This window comes from Heptranchias perlo, chromosome X (assembly GCF_035084215.1).
Source record: "Heptranchias perlo isolate sHepPer1 chromosome X, sHepPer1.hap1, whole genome shotgun sequence".
NCBI lineage: Eukaryota > Metazoa > Chordata > Chondrichthyes > Hexanchiformes > Hexanchidae > Heptranchias > Heptranchias perlo.
Window position 1 is genome coordinate 26,068,263 of NC_090370.1, and position 13,753 is coordinate 26,082,015.

The 13,753-nt window shown below is 43.5% G+C and overlaps 2 protein-coding genes across 2 annotated transcripts in view; both read right to left on the minus strand.

Annotated features, from left to right (window-relative positions):
* Positions 1-2,031: 2,031 nt before the first annotated feature.
* Positions 2,032-13,753, minus strand: part of LOC137306868 (uncharacterized) — a 244,784-nt gene continuing 233,062 nt past the window's right edge. Inside the window, exon 4 of the mRNA XM_067976260.1 lies at positions 2,032-2,430. Within this exon, the coding sequence (XP_067832361.1) occupies positions 2,032-2,430 (399 nt within the window). The remainder of the gene's footprint in view (positions 2,431-13,753) is intronic.
* Positions 3,296-3,670, minus strand: LOC137306939 (histone H2B 1/2-like). Its single transcript, XM_067976319.1, has one exon. The coding sequence runs from the start codon at positions 3,668-3,670 to the stop codon at positions 3,296-3,298; it is 375 nt and encodes a 124-aa protein (XP_067832420.1).

Sequence of the window (13,753 nt, forward strand, 5' to 3'; positions counted from 1 at the left end):
TTGGAGACAACATGTCTTATGTTTCAGCTGTTACTATTCTATTAAAGTGTGATGTTTGTAACCATACAAAATTGTCTCATATTCCACATCAACGAAACATGCATTCCAGTCAGAGCTTGTTATGGTGAGAGACATGGAGTGGGTCTATTTACTATTCTTGTTAAATCACAGTTGCACTGTAGTTAAAGATACAAACTGAGTGAGAATGGCACTAATTGATGTTCAACAGAAGGACAGCGGTACAGTGAGGGAATTAAACACCACAACGTGAATTTCTGCAAAAAATGGATTAATATTTGGTTGTTTCGACGTAATACTTACGGAAACGGGGAGACCAGACGTTCAGAGGAAAGGTCAAATTTGTCATTTTATGTAAAGAAGCAATTCTAGCTTCTATAAAATAAATCAGTGTAAAATTGGAATCAATTTGAATGTAGTTCTGATTTGGGGTTTGGTTTATGTATTAATTATTCATATGTTTATGTAATCTGAAACCATAACAGTATTTGTAACAGTAACAGCGCAGAACAGTAATGCGGGACCCTGTCCAGTTTAGTGACACAGCAGAAGGGTTAAGAGTACATTGTCATTTATTACAGAATACAGCAGGTCACTGGGAAAGTTACACATGGAACAGATGGAGGGGCAAAAAGATGCAAAGAGATTTTACACTTTATTTGGGAAACGCCTTTTTATCTCCTCAATGTTTAATTTTACAATTAACTTAATTTGCTCTATTTCCTGAACAAACTTCAGGCACAAACTATGGCTCTAAACTGAAAACAATCATTTATTATTAATACGCTAGAAAAATTGACATTAGAATTTAAACAATATCTTGGGTTGATGTCCTATTTAGAATTGCTTGAACAACAATAAAACAACACATTCTGAATTCCCAAAACGCATAACCGTTTGGAAATCAAATGTCTATCTTAGACTAACCCCATAACGACAGTTATATACTGATAGTTGGCTCAAGTTTGCCGGGATATTCCAGGTATTTTGATGGATGGCGTTGTCGGGTGGCGTGGCTTTCTCTTGTAGCCAGGTCATCTGGCAATCCACAGGCAATCTTTAAACCTGCATCGAGGCATCAAACCGTGAGGTAGCGAGCAGTCATGAATAGTCCAGGTGAGGTGATGCTGCCAGGAAGCAAAAGGCGAGATTGAAGCAGTCGTCGTTGATCTGTGTCCCTCTCCACTCAAATTCTGCCAATTTTTAAAAAAACCTTTTTAACACAGAACCACACCTCTGGGGCGGTGGCTTATCAACAAAAGGTTCCTCCAAATTTAACCCACCATTAATGGGCACTTCACTTGTTTCCCTCAGTTTCCACAACGTAACCAAGTTAAGTCGCCAGATGATTTTTCATTACATCGAGCGGCTGAGGAAAGACCCGCAAAAAGTCATGGACAGGGTGAGGTACACAAACTGAGTGACTTTATTGTGCAGCATCCAGGCAGTACCTTTAGAACTGTCAAAAATAAATCTAAATGAGTGTTCCCCGAAATCAAACGTGAATTTGCCTATTTCGCCTGCTGCTGTTCTTCTGGTCAGCACTCTCACACTCCAGGCTGATGATACAGTTTGTTTGGTTGTTTAATGCTTTCTCTCTCTACCCTCTTGTCACTTTATATGTTTGCCCGTCTTTAATTGTATTTGTCCTCTGTGTATATCGCTGATGTCTGTTTATTTTCCGTGTGTTTATCGACCTCGTTATATCCACTTCTCCTTTAATTTATGTCTCTCTGCCGCTGTTCATGCCTCTACCTTTTTCTATCTGTTACTCTTGTCTTTTTTTTCGATTTGCCTCTCTCTCTCTCACTGTCCGTAGGTCGCAGCCTGTCTTCTCTCTCTGCCTGCCCTGCCTTTTTCACATGTGCCTCCCTGTCCCTCGCGCTGATTGTCTCTCTCTCCCTCTGACTTCATCCGTCGTTTTGTCTCTTCAGTTAGTAACCAGCCCTTTCAGAGATACAGTGGGTGGCTCTGAAAAGAGCCTTTGGGATATCAGATTAAATCTTGGCCGCTTTACTTGCTCTTGGTGCTCACATTGCTGGTTTTCTTCTGCAGCAGCACGGCCTGGATATTAGGCAGCACCCCGCCCTGAGCGATGGTCACCCGTCCCAGGAGCTTGTTGAGCTCCTCGTCGTTGCGGATGGCGAGTTGCAGGTGTCTGGGGATGATGCGGGTCTTCTTGTTGTCCCGGGCCGCGTTGCCGGCCAGCTCGAGAATTTCAGCCGTCAGATACTCGAGCACAGCGGCCAGATAGACCGGGGCTCCGGCACCCACACGTTCAGCGTAGTTCCCCTTTCGCAGGTGCCTGTGAACACGGCCCACAGGGAACTGCAGTCCGGCCCGGGATGAGCGAGACTTGGCTTTGGACCGAGCTTTACCGCCGGTTTTTCCTCTTCCAGACATTTCCACAATCTCACAAACACTTTCACAAAGAATTAAGAATGACTTCTGTATTTTCCCTTCTGAGACTGAAAGATCATCTGATTGGTTGTTCCTTATTACACCTCATTTGCCTATTTCATTAACCAATCAGATAGCTGGAAATTAGAAGAGGGCGCGATTTACCGGCCTCAACGGTCAGACCAGGAATTTTATGAATTACAAAAAGCCCGCCAATTTCAGTGCAGTGAAGGATCGGATTTCGATCAATGTCGCCCTGAGCACAAGATTTTAAACCCGTTCTTTGTATCTTGTCTTATTCAGCGCTTCCCGTCACTAATCGCTCGCTCTGTTTTAAAATCTGCTTTAAATTATGGCTCATTCGACCATCGCTTTCAAACTGCACCGGACGGGACTAAAGCCCCATTCACAGCATTCCGTGAAAGGACACATTTGAATTTAGTGTTTAGAAAAGTGAAACTTCTCAGAGCCGGGAGAGCTTCTGTGAAAAGAGGGACCAGGACAGAGCTCTCATTCTGCCCCGATTCCGCTGTTACTGCAAGGGGTGGGGTTACTGTTAATCTGGGGATTTTCAGGTCAATCCAAAAATAGACTGAGACTGAGAACGGAATCGCTGAGGGGGTCATAAAGGGGATGAGAGGCCAGAATAGTAATGCTTTAAGAACAAAACAAATGGGAAGGAGCGGATGATAAACTCGTGTTCATTTTTGGGGCCAGGGATTTGAACGGGGTAGTTCGAGTCACTTTTCGATTGGAATCATAATATTGCTGCAATAAAACGATCCTTAGTAAATATACAGGAAATGCAGCTCTTTCACAGAGGTTGTGGGTGGCTCTTAAAAGAGCCGTTGTTTTTTTTTCACTTCATTGTCGAGTTTTACTTGGAGCTGGTGTATTTGGTCACCGCCTTTGTCCCTTCTGACACGGCGTGCTTGGCCAGTTCCCCAGGCAGCAGCAGGTGCACGGAGGTCTGGATCTCCCGGGAGCTGATAGTCGCCCGCTTGTTGTAATGGGCCAGACGGGAAGCCTCACCTGCGATGCGCTCGAAAATATCGGTCACAAAGGAGTTCATGATGCCCATGGCCTTGGAGGAGATGCCGGTGTCGAGTTGAACCTGCTTCATCACTTTGTAGATGTAGATGGAGTAACTCTCCTTCCTCGACTTTCTCCGCTTCTTGCCGCCTTTGGCTGGTGCTTTACTCAAGGTTTTCTTGGCGCCCTTCTTGGGAGCTGCTTTCTTGTCCTCAGGCATTTTCAAACTCAATTTCAGACTCAGAAATTAACCAAATCCGCTCCGAGCTCGGATTAAATCGGCAGCCCCACAGCCCTATGGTAATGAGGGATGGGGAGGGCAATGATTGTGATTGGGTCATTCGGAGTGAGGTCACAATAATTATTCACTGTAACTCTCTGATTAGTTTCTTCAGACAATCAGATTTAATACCTGCCACCAATCACAAACACGCTCACACTGCACATTGTCCGGTTTCAGCAATTTGTTCCGAACTGTTGCAGTTCTGCTTCCGGCCAGTAGATGTCCCCAAACCCCGGGACAGTGAAGTTTGCAGTTGAGAGAGGGACAGAACAGAAATTAGTTCTTCACATTATAATGCACGAGTGGGATTTAGAAAAACTGGGAATGGATACGAGCTGCATGTATATTTTGTTAGATCAAACATTAGTTGTAATGCTGTGTTAAATTCTTGTAATTAATTTAGGGGGTATTGCCGATACTGAGGAAGAATGCGACAAAATACAAGAATAATTATTAAGCTTGCCGAAAGGCGATGTAAATGGACATTGAATTTCCATATAGAAAGGTGTGAGGTGGTGCATTTTGCTAGGGGGAATAAGGAGGCCACATACTGCTTGGAAAATAAGAGTCTCAATGGGGTAAAAGAGCAAAGGGATTTCGGGGTACAGATGGACAAATCATTAAAAGTAGCAACACAAGTTGATAAGGCCATAAAAAGCAAACAAAGCACTGTGGTTTATTTCGAGAGGAATAGAATTGAAAAGCAAATAAGTTATGTTGAACTGTAAATTAAACTGTCAAACCTTCTGTCAAACTGTTTTATTATATTTTCGGTTTCTAGATTTTTTTCCATTGCATCATTGAGTAAAAGATTCCATGATCATTCCTGCCACCGACCTTTAGTTAACTGGTCTATAGTTCCCTGGACTTGTTCTATCACCTGATTTAAAATATAAGAATCACATTAGCTGTCATCCAGTCCTCTGGCACTATTCCTTTTTGTGATGATTTTTTCCTATATATGTAACAGTGCCTCTGCTATCTCTCCCCTTGCTTCATTGAATATGCACAGATGCAATCTATCTGGACCAGGAGTTTAACCACCCTTTCTAACTTAAATGCCATGATATCTTTATTGACCTCTTCCTCCAATATATTCACCCTGTTTATCTCCCGGGTAAATACTGAGACAAAGTAACAATTCAATATTTCTGCCATTTCGCTGACGTTATCTGTGAGTTTATCTTGTGCATCCCTTAGTGGCACTCAAGAAATTTTGATTTTCCTTTTGATATTTTTGGGTCAGTGGAATAATTTACTATTTACTTTTATATTCCTTGATAATTTGATTCCGTGGTTCCTGTTTGCTTCCCGAATTGTTTTTGTGACTTCTTCCGAACCTCTTCCTATTCGCTTTTGCCATCCTCTTATTTAATATCTATGAATGAGAAATTCCACCAGCTTGTTGTGTCTGTTCAGGGACTGATGTTTGGGAACTATTTATTGTCTATGTTTAAAGTGCCAGAAACCCAAAGGGAGCAATTCAGTCCGAAACTCCACAGAAACACTCGACTTCTCCCTCCTGGTGAAATAAGGCGCTATAATGGTGAGTATAGCTGTCTTCCAAGCAGTTAATTCCAACAGATTTGAATCCCAGCACGCTGAATTCAGAAACACCAAGACTGGAACTGAATTTGATGATGTTCAGAGTGATAGTGTTTCCAAAACACAAACGGGTCTAATTCATGTAAAAATACTTCTAAAATGCATTTATTTCCCCCATAACGTTGAATTTAACTCTGTTCCTTTGTATTATTACTTGCCTTGATCTGAATGGTGGATACGGGACTCAATTGCTCGGATTCAGTGAAATTAATTGATTTTCTGAAGGTTTTCCGTCTGCTGATTCCCGTTTCGTATTTAAATTATGTCTGATTAACCTTTCTGATCGAGAGAAGGGTCATAGTCCTGAACCGTTAACCCGAGTTTCCCTTCTCCACAGATGCTGCCGGACCTGCTGAGTCTTTCCAGCATTTTCGGTTTTAATTTTTTCTATATTTTGTCCCTTTCACTTTTGAAGGTCGCCATTCAAACTTCCAGATTTGCGCTCAGTTTTTATTTGTGTTTCAGTTTGGTTTATTTGGATTAATATAAATCGTGTCCTGAGAAATCAGACAGAAATATTGTGCAATGCAGAGTGAAATACAATGGGGCAACTTTCGAATGAGCAAAATAAAAACTTTATTCTGAATCAATTGTCCAATTTTTCACTGAAAAAATATGAAAAAATACGAGAGCAGAAGTTACAGAGAGAAACTATTTCCTCACATTGCACATTGTCCTGAATCTATAACAACGACAGATAATGTGAATTTGTTCCACTCTGTTACAGTTCTCACTTATGGCCAGTCGATGTCAGATTGTATGAGAGTGTGAGATTAATTCTCTGTCTGTCAGTCTCTGATACTGTATGTGAGTGTGATGTTCATTCTGTATCAGTCAGTCTCCAGTACAGTCTGTGAGTGTGGGATTCATTCTGTATCTGTCAGTCTCTGATACTGTGTGTGAGTGTGGGATTCATTCTGTGTCTGTCAATCTCTGGTGCGATCTGTGAGTGTGGGATTCATTCTGTATCTGTCAATCTCTGGTGCTATCTGTGAGTGTGGGATTCATTCTGTATCTGTCAATCTCAGGGAATGTGTGTGAGTGTGGGATTCATTCTGTAACTGTCAATCTCAGGGAATGTGTGTGAGTGTGGGATTCATTCTGTATCTGTCAATCTCTGGTGCTATCTGTGAGTGTGGGATTCATTCTGTTTCTGTCAATCTCAGGGAATGTGTGTGAGTGTGGGATTCATTCGGTATCTGTCAATCTCTGGTGCTGTCTGTGAGTGTGGGATTCATTCGGTATCTCTCAATCTCTGGTATTTTATCTCAGTGTGGGATTCATTCTGTAACTCAGTCTCTGGGCAAAGTGCAAGTCTGGATTCGTTCTGTATTCTTATTTCAGGTTGCAGTATGGTGCTTGAAACTGTGTCTTTAATTCACTAATGTATGCAAATCTTTTGTCCGGCATTAATGTGTAAATATGGATACGCTTTTGGATTTTGTTTTAATCAAACAACATGTGTGAGTTTTGTTGTATGATTGTATCTTAATCTCTGTGAAGATAATGTTCACTTCAACCTTTTACTGTGAAATTATTGGACTGGTATTTATTGTGTAGCTCAGTCTGGGCTAATGGAATTGATATTGTATCTTTCAGTCTGACACTGAATGAGATTTTTTGACTGGTGTGTTCGGTGTCGCTCAGTCTGTACTAATGGAATTGATACTGTAAGTTTCAGTCTGACACTGTATGAGATTTTTTGATTGGTGTGTTCGGTGTCGCTCAGTCTGTACTAATGGAATTGATACTGTACGTTTCAGTCTGACACTGAATGAGATTTTTGGATTGGTGTGTTCGGTGTCGCTCAGTCTGTACTAATGGAATTGATACTGTATGTTTCAGTCTGACACTATGTGATTTTTGGACTGATATGTGATGTGTGGTTCTGTCTGTACCAATGGAATTGACATTCTAACTTTCAGTCAGACACAGTGAGGGATTTTTGGACTGCTTTGTTATGTTTAGCTTAGTCTACACTAAAAGGATTCATACTGTATGTTTCAGTATGATAATGTATGAGATTTTTGGACGATATATAATGTGTAGCTCAGTCTGCACTAATGGAATTCATACTGTACCTTTCAGTCTGATACTGTGTAATATATTTAGACTGGTTTGTAAGGTGTAGTTCAGTCTACACTAATGGAATTGATACTGTATCTTTCAATTTGACACTGAATGTGGCTTTTGGACTGGTATCTAATGTATACCTCAGTTTGCACTAATGGGATTGATACTGTATCTTCCAGTCTAATACTGTGTGAGATTTTTATACTGGTATGTAACGTGTAGGTCATTCTGTACTAATCACATCGACACTATATCTTTCACTATAATACTGTACCAGATTTTTGGACAGTTATCTATTATGAACCTCTGTCTGCAATAAAGGAAATGACACTGTGCCTTTCATTTGACACAATGTGATTTTTGGACAGGTAACTGATGTGTACCTCAGTCTGCACTATTGGGATTGATACTGTATCTTCCAGTACGATACTTTATGCTAATTTTGGACTGGTATATAATGTGGAACTCAATCTGCACTTCTGGAATTGATACTGTATCTTTCAACCTGACACTGAGATTTTTGGACTGGTATGTGATGTGTTGCTCAGTCTGCACTCATGGGGTTGATACTCTCTCTTTCAGTCTTACACTGTATGAGAATTTTGGACTGGTATCTAATGTGTACCTCAGTCTGCAGTGAATGAATTGAAACTGTACATTTCATTCTGACACTATGAAGTTTTTGGACATATATGTGAGTCAAAAATGGGTAACATTTGAACTGGTATCTAATTTGTATCTCAGTGCACAATAGTGGCATGAATACTGCATCTTTAAACTCATAATGTGTGAGAGTTGTGGGCTGGTATTTAATTTGAATCTTGGAGCACACTATTCTGATTCATTCTGTACCTATCAATCAGGACCATGTGTCAGTTCAATCTGGTATTTAATTTGTAGCTAAGGCTGAACTAATGTGAGATTGACACAGTGCCTTTCAATCTGATACTGGGTGTGATTTTGGACTGGGAATTATTTATCTCCCGGTCAGCAGTACTGAGTCGTTGTGAAATGGAAATTAGGTCTGTCTCTCCTGCTCTGTTTGAGTGTTGGATTGGGGTCAGTGTGCGACTGACTATTTCTGCTGTCTGAGATTGTGGGACTGATGACCTGTCTGTGTCTCTGTGCTCTGTGAGTGATAATGTACTTACTGTGTGTGAGAAGGAGCTGGCTGCACTGACTGCTCCTTGTGCCTCGGGTGGAGTAAACATCACACTGATTCTGGGTCCTTCAAGGATTTGACTGTCGGAAGAAAAAGTATCTCTTGTAACTCAAGAACAGGTGAAGTGGAAAATACAAAAGTGATCAATTGAATCTCTCCGTTAATAATCATGATGTGGAGATGCCGGTGATGGACTGGGGTTGACAATTGTAAACAATTTTACAACACCAAGTTATAGTCCAACAAATTTATTTTAAATTCCACAAGCTTTCGGAGGCTTCCTCCTTCGTCAGGTGAACGGTGTGGAAATGAAATTTTCGAAACCTTCGCATTTTAAAATCACAGAACAATGCCTGGTGATTACTGCCCGTTGCCAAGGCAATCACAGTGAGCAGACAGAAAGGTGTCACCTAAAAAGGCCACCGAATATACAAACCCCCCAAAAAAAAGAGAGAGAGAGAGAAGGAACACAGTCAATGACCCGTTATATTAAAAAACAGAGAACATTTGTTCTCTGGTGGGGTTACGTGTAGTGTGACATGAACCCAAGATCCCGTTTGAGGCCGTCCTCATGGCTGCGGAACTTGGCTGTCAATTTCTGCTCAACAATTTTGCGTTGTCGTGTGTCTCGAAGGCCATCTTGGAGTATGTTTACCCGAAGGTCGGTGGCTGAATGTCCATGACTGCTGAAGTGTTCCCCGACAGGGAGAGAACCCTCCTGTTTGGCGATTGTTGCGCGGTGTCCGTTCATCCGTTGTCGCAGCGTCTGCATGGTCTCGCCAATGTACCATGCTCTGGGGCATCCTTTCCTGCAACGTATGAGGTAGACAACGTTGGCCGAGGCGTTGAGCAGAAATTGATAGCCAAGTTCCGCACCCATGAGGACGGCCTCAACCGGGATCTTGGGTTCATGTCACACCACACGTCACCCCACCAGCGAACAAATGTTATCTGTTTTTAATATAACGGGTCATTGACTGTGTTCCTTCTCTCTCTCTCTCTCTCTTTTTTTTGGGGGGTTTGTATATTCGGTGGCCTTTTTAGGTGACACCTTTCTGTCTGCTCACTGTGATTGCCTTGGCAACAGGCAGTAATCACCAGGCATTGTTCTGTGATTTTAAAATGCGAAGGATTCGAAAATTTCATTTCCACACCGTTCACCTGACGAAGGAGAAAGCCTCCGAAAGCTTGTGGAATTTAAAATAAATTTGTTGGACTATAACTTGGTGTTGTAAAATTGTTTACAATTAATAATCATTGTAATAACCACAAATGAAAACCAGCGATACAAACATACAAACAGTGTCAGTGTCTGACTCCACTGCAGTACTGCAGCACTCAGCTTCTGCACACCAGGTGTGTTGCGCTGTTTGACAACAATTTGGTGACATCCAGACACAACACAACCCCTGCACTGATCCATGAATGGCACTACCCGATGGGGCAGGGACCTTTGTACAGGTCAGGTTTCTAATACCCTCTACCATGGAACTAACCGTTCAACCGAAACATAACAGCCGCTGTTTAAAATGTGTTCACACTTGTCACCTGGTGCCTACAATAGATGCTCTTTGTATCACTCCCCATATCCTCACTGTCCGGCTCTGTTTCCACAGTTCACTGTCCAACAACAATAAACAGGGTGAGACTGGAACTAAACCAGGAACAATTCACCACTTGTTTGGGGAGAGAAAGCAGCAATGATTTCAAACAACCTGCTCTTCCCATTCTGTCTCCCTCACCCTGGACACACCCTGGACACACACAGCCCGAGAATGACCTCTCCCTTCCCCCGCTCACTCCATGTTCCGGGACGAGATCCTGATGCACTCCGCCTCTTACAAACAGCCCCCGGACACCCCCAAGAACTTCCAATGGACTCAATGCCGATCTCTGAGCCCATCTGCGGACACGGTCCCGAAGCGATGAGCTGCTGTAACGAGGCTGCTCTTTGCTCCCATCCACCGGAGGCCGTGATCTCTCCATTCCCGGCTGTTTTAAACCATCTTCTTCCGCTCACTGAGGGAATGGCGCCGACAGGCCGAGCTGGGAGAGGAGAGCGAGCATGCGCTCTTCTGCTCACCAGCAAGCAGCGCTGGGGGCGGGGCTGAATCGCGCATGCGCAGATATCTGGTTTAATTCGCAATACCAAAATCGATGGAAACTTTCCCCAGTTGGAATTTTTCAGAGTCTGAGCAAAGGAAATGGGGGAAAGGTCAGAGGGAATGGGGTCCACAGGCAGTGCAGGAACAGGCACCAGAATGGAAAACAGATGCGATTCCACCAGTGCCGAACGCTGGAATCCAGACTGACTTTACAATCTCTCACTGTTCAACTGGATGTTTCCATCCCTGCTGTTTCTCTCGGTATCTTTTTATGGTAAAGGGACAATCAGAGATAACGTGGACGGCTGTGAAATGAGCCAATGGGTTCTGTTTATTCTTGGTCCCTTTACTGATAAAGTAACGCGTGAACCCGAAACTGGAGGGAGGATTTCTCAAACCAATCCTGGAGGAACATGGGAGGAAAGCGGGAGTCGGTGTATTTGCTGGGACTGTGTAGGATTAATATCAGACAGCAACAGTCCCAGATTAATATAATCAGAGTGAAACTCTCGGTCACTGAGAGTAATAACGAACAGACCTGATCTGCAAAACCGAATATAGTACAACAGGCAAGACAGGGTTCAATTCGGCCCACATTGTTTTTGTCACTCTCTGTATTGTCCTTGAGTGTGGGATTAATAGTGTGTCCGTCTCTGGTATATCCATGAGAGATAAGAATGCATCTTCTGTCTCTCCAACGGGATTTTCTGGATAAAACGCAACGTTACAGGTCAGTCTGGAACTGATACTGTGGCATTGTGCCTCTCCGCTCGCTCTCTCACCGTATCTGTCTCCCTTTCTCTCTCACTCTCTGGTGCTGTATTTGAAGGTTGGATGCAGTTATTGAGGGTGATATGAACACACTGATCGGAAGTGTAAGACTGAAAGTGTGTGTCTCTCTCAAGTGCTGGACATGAAGGTGGAATACTGTCTGATATAAAACAGAGAGAATGGGGTGTCCGAGCCTTACTGTAACTGGGGATGTGTTCGGCTGCACTCCCAGTTCATGGTCATTTTCTTTTCACAGATTCAGGGCGAGAGTCTCTGTGAGACGGTAACACTGGCGGAGAAACTCCGCGTCATAACTCAATCCCCAACATATGAGATTTTCCAAATCAGCTGGAATAAGGTGTTTGTAAAACGCTGAATCCGTCTGGGAGGGGATATGTGGGGAGATAGAATCGGGTGTGGGACTTAAATGGAAGGAGACGGTTTAACTTGTTGTCGAAGGGACTGTATTTAGGCAGGAATATTACTGCCTGTTAATTGTAACGGGGCTTATTTAAAAGCTCCGGGTTCCTGGGAATCCTTGAATATGAAGCCAGAGTCTGTAAGGGTTTGTGCGGAGCGCTGTGTTTCGGTTCTATTATCAATAAACGGTTTGAAATTGGCGGGTGGAGAAAGCTGGAGGTGTAGCTGGAAGATCAGAGGCCGCTCTCTGCTCTGTCCGTCACTCTGTCTCCTCCCCTCCCGCCCTCTCTATTTGTTTCCCATGTGGAACCAACGCGGGTAGGTGGACTCGAAACACGGTTTACTGGTCAACAAAGCGAAAGGCGAATACTATTTCTGATCTCCTGGGCACCAGGCCGTTCACTGTCATTTGTTTCTGTACAGAGTTACATTTCAGTGATTCCCCAGTGAGTTTGATGAGTTATTTGAATAATCCAACAAAATAGAACAGAAACGGAGCGAAGCGCTGAATCCCACAGATGTGGAAAGTTTAGTTGAGCAGTTCTGGTGATGCTTTACGAGCCCAGCATGGCAAGTAGTTCAAATAAATACAACAAATCTGGTGATGTGTGGACTGGGGTCCATCAGTTACGGTTTAAAGTCTCGGAATGTGGTCGGTGCACCGACTCCAGTCCCATTAATACCTCATCTCGTCCACAACGAGAAAAAAGCAGCTCAAAGCAACACTGGTGGCATGATATCAGCGTCTCCCTTCAGACAGTAACCAGCCCTTTCACAGATACAGTGGGTGGCTCTGAAAAGAGCATTTACATCGAGTTACATCGAAATTACGGCACAGAAACAGGCCTGGATATTAGGCAGCATCCCATCCTGAGCGATGGTCACATCTCACAGCAGCTTGTTGAGCTCCTCGTCGTTGCGGACGGCCAGTTGCAGGTGTCTGGGGATGATGCGCGTCATCTTGTTGTCGCGGGCCGCATTACCGACCAGCCCGAGGATTTCAGCCGTCAGGTGCTCGAGCACAGCAGCCAGATAGACCGGAGCTCCGGCACCTTCACATTCAGCATTGTTCCCCTTTCACAGGACCTGTGAACACGGCCCACATGGAACTGCAGTCCTGCCCAGGATGAGCGAGACTTGGCCTTGGCCCGAGTTTTTCCACCGGATTTTCCTCATTCAGACATTTCCACAATCTCACAAACACTTTCACAAAGAATGAAGAAATCCTCCCCAACTCGCCCTTCTTATACCTTCTGGAGGATTACAATGGGGCCACTTTTGATCAGTCTCTCTCGGAGTGTTTACATTGCCCCCTCACGCTCACTGATATTCTATCTTTCAACTGCTGTAATATTTTCCATTCGCAATATTGCTACTCCTCCTCCTTTCCCTACTTCTCGGTCCTTTCTAAAGATCTTTTCGACTTGAATATTAAGTTGCCATTTGTGCCCAGTTCGTACTCAGGTCTCCAGAATGATTTAATGAAATTACTTAATGTTACACAATGGCTGATGTGAGTTGCGGCAATGTGTATTTCCAGCTGGTCAAGTATTGCAGGTATCGACTATCTCTTCAGTCCGATATCAGGTGAACAATTACTGGCTGTTGTGTAATTTCCATTGATTGGGGCTTGGCGTCATCTACTGGGCGGAAACGGGAACTGCGACAGAGCGAGAAAGGATCCGTCAGAAACCAGTTCAACTGAAGAAAAAAATGCAACAGCCTGCAGTGGATGTTCAGGATCTGATGGTTGGGAACCATTTTATTGATAACTTTTTTCAGCGATGGTGGTATAGTGGTGAGTACAGTTGCCTTCCAGCAGTTGATCCGGGTTCGATTTCCGGCCATCGCAATTCAACGTTCACATTAATCCGCTTTCTTCAG

Excerpts from the sequence above, each read along its gene's own strand:
- LOC137306939 (XM_067976319.1), bottom strand. The coding sequence starts at position 3,670 with ATGCCTGAGGACAAGAAAGCAGCTCCCAAGAAGGGCGCCAAGAAAACC.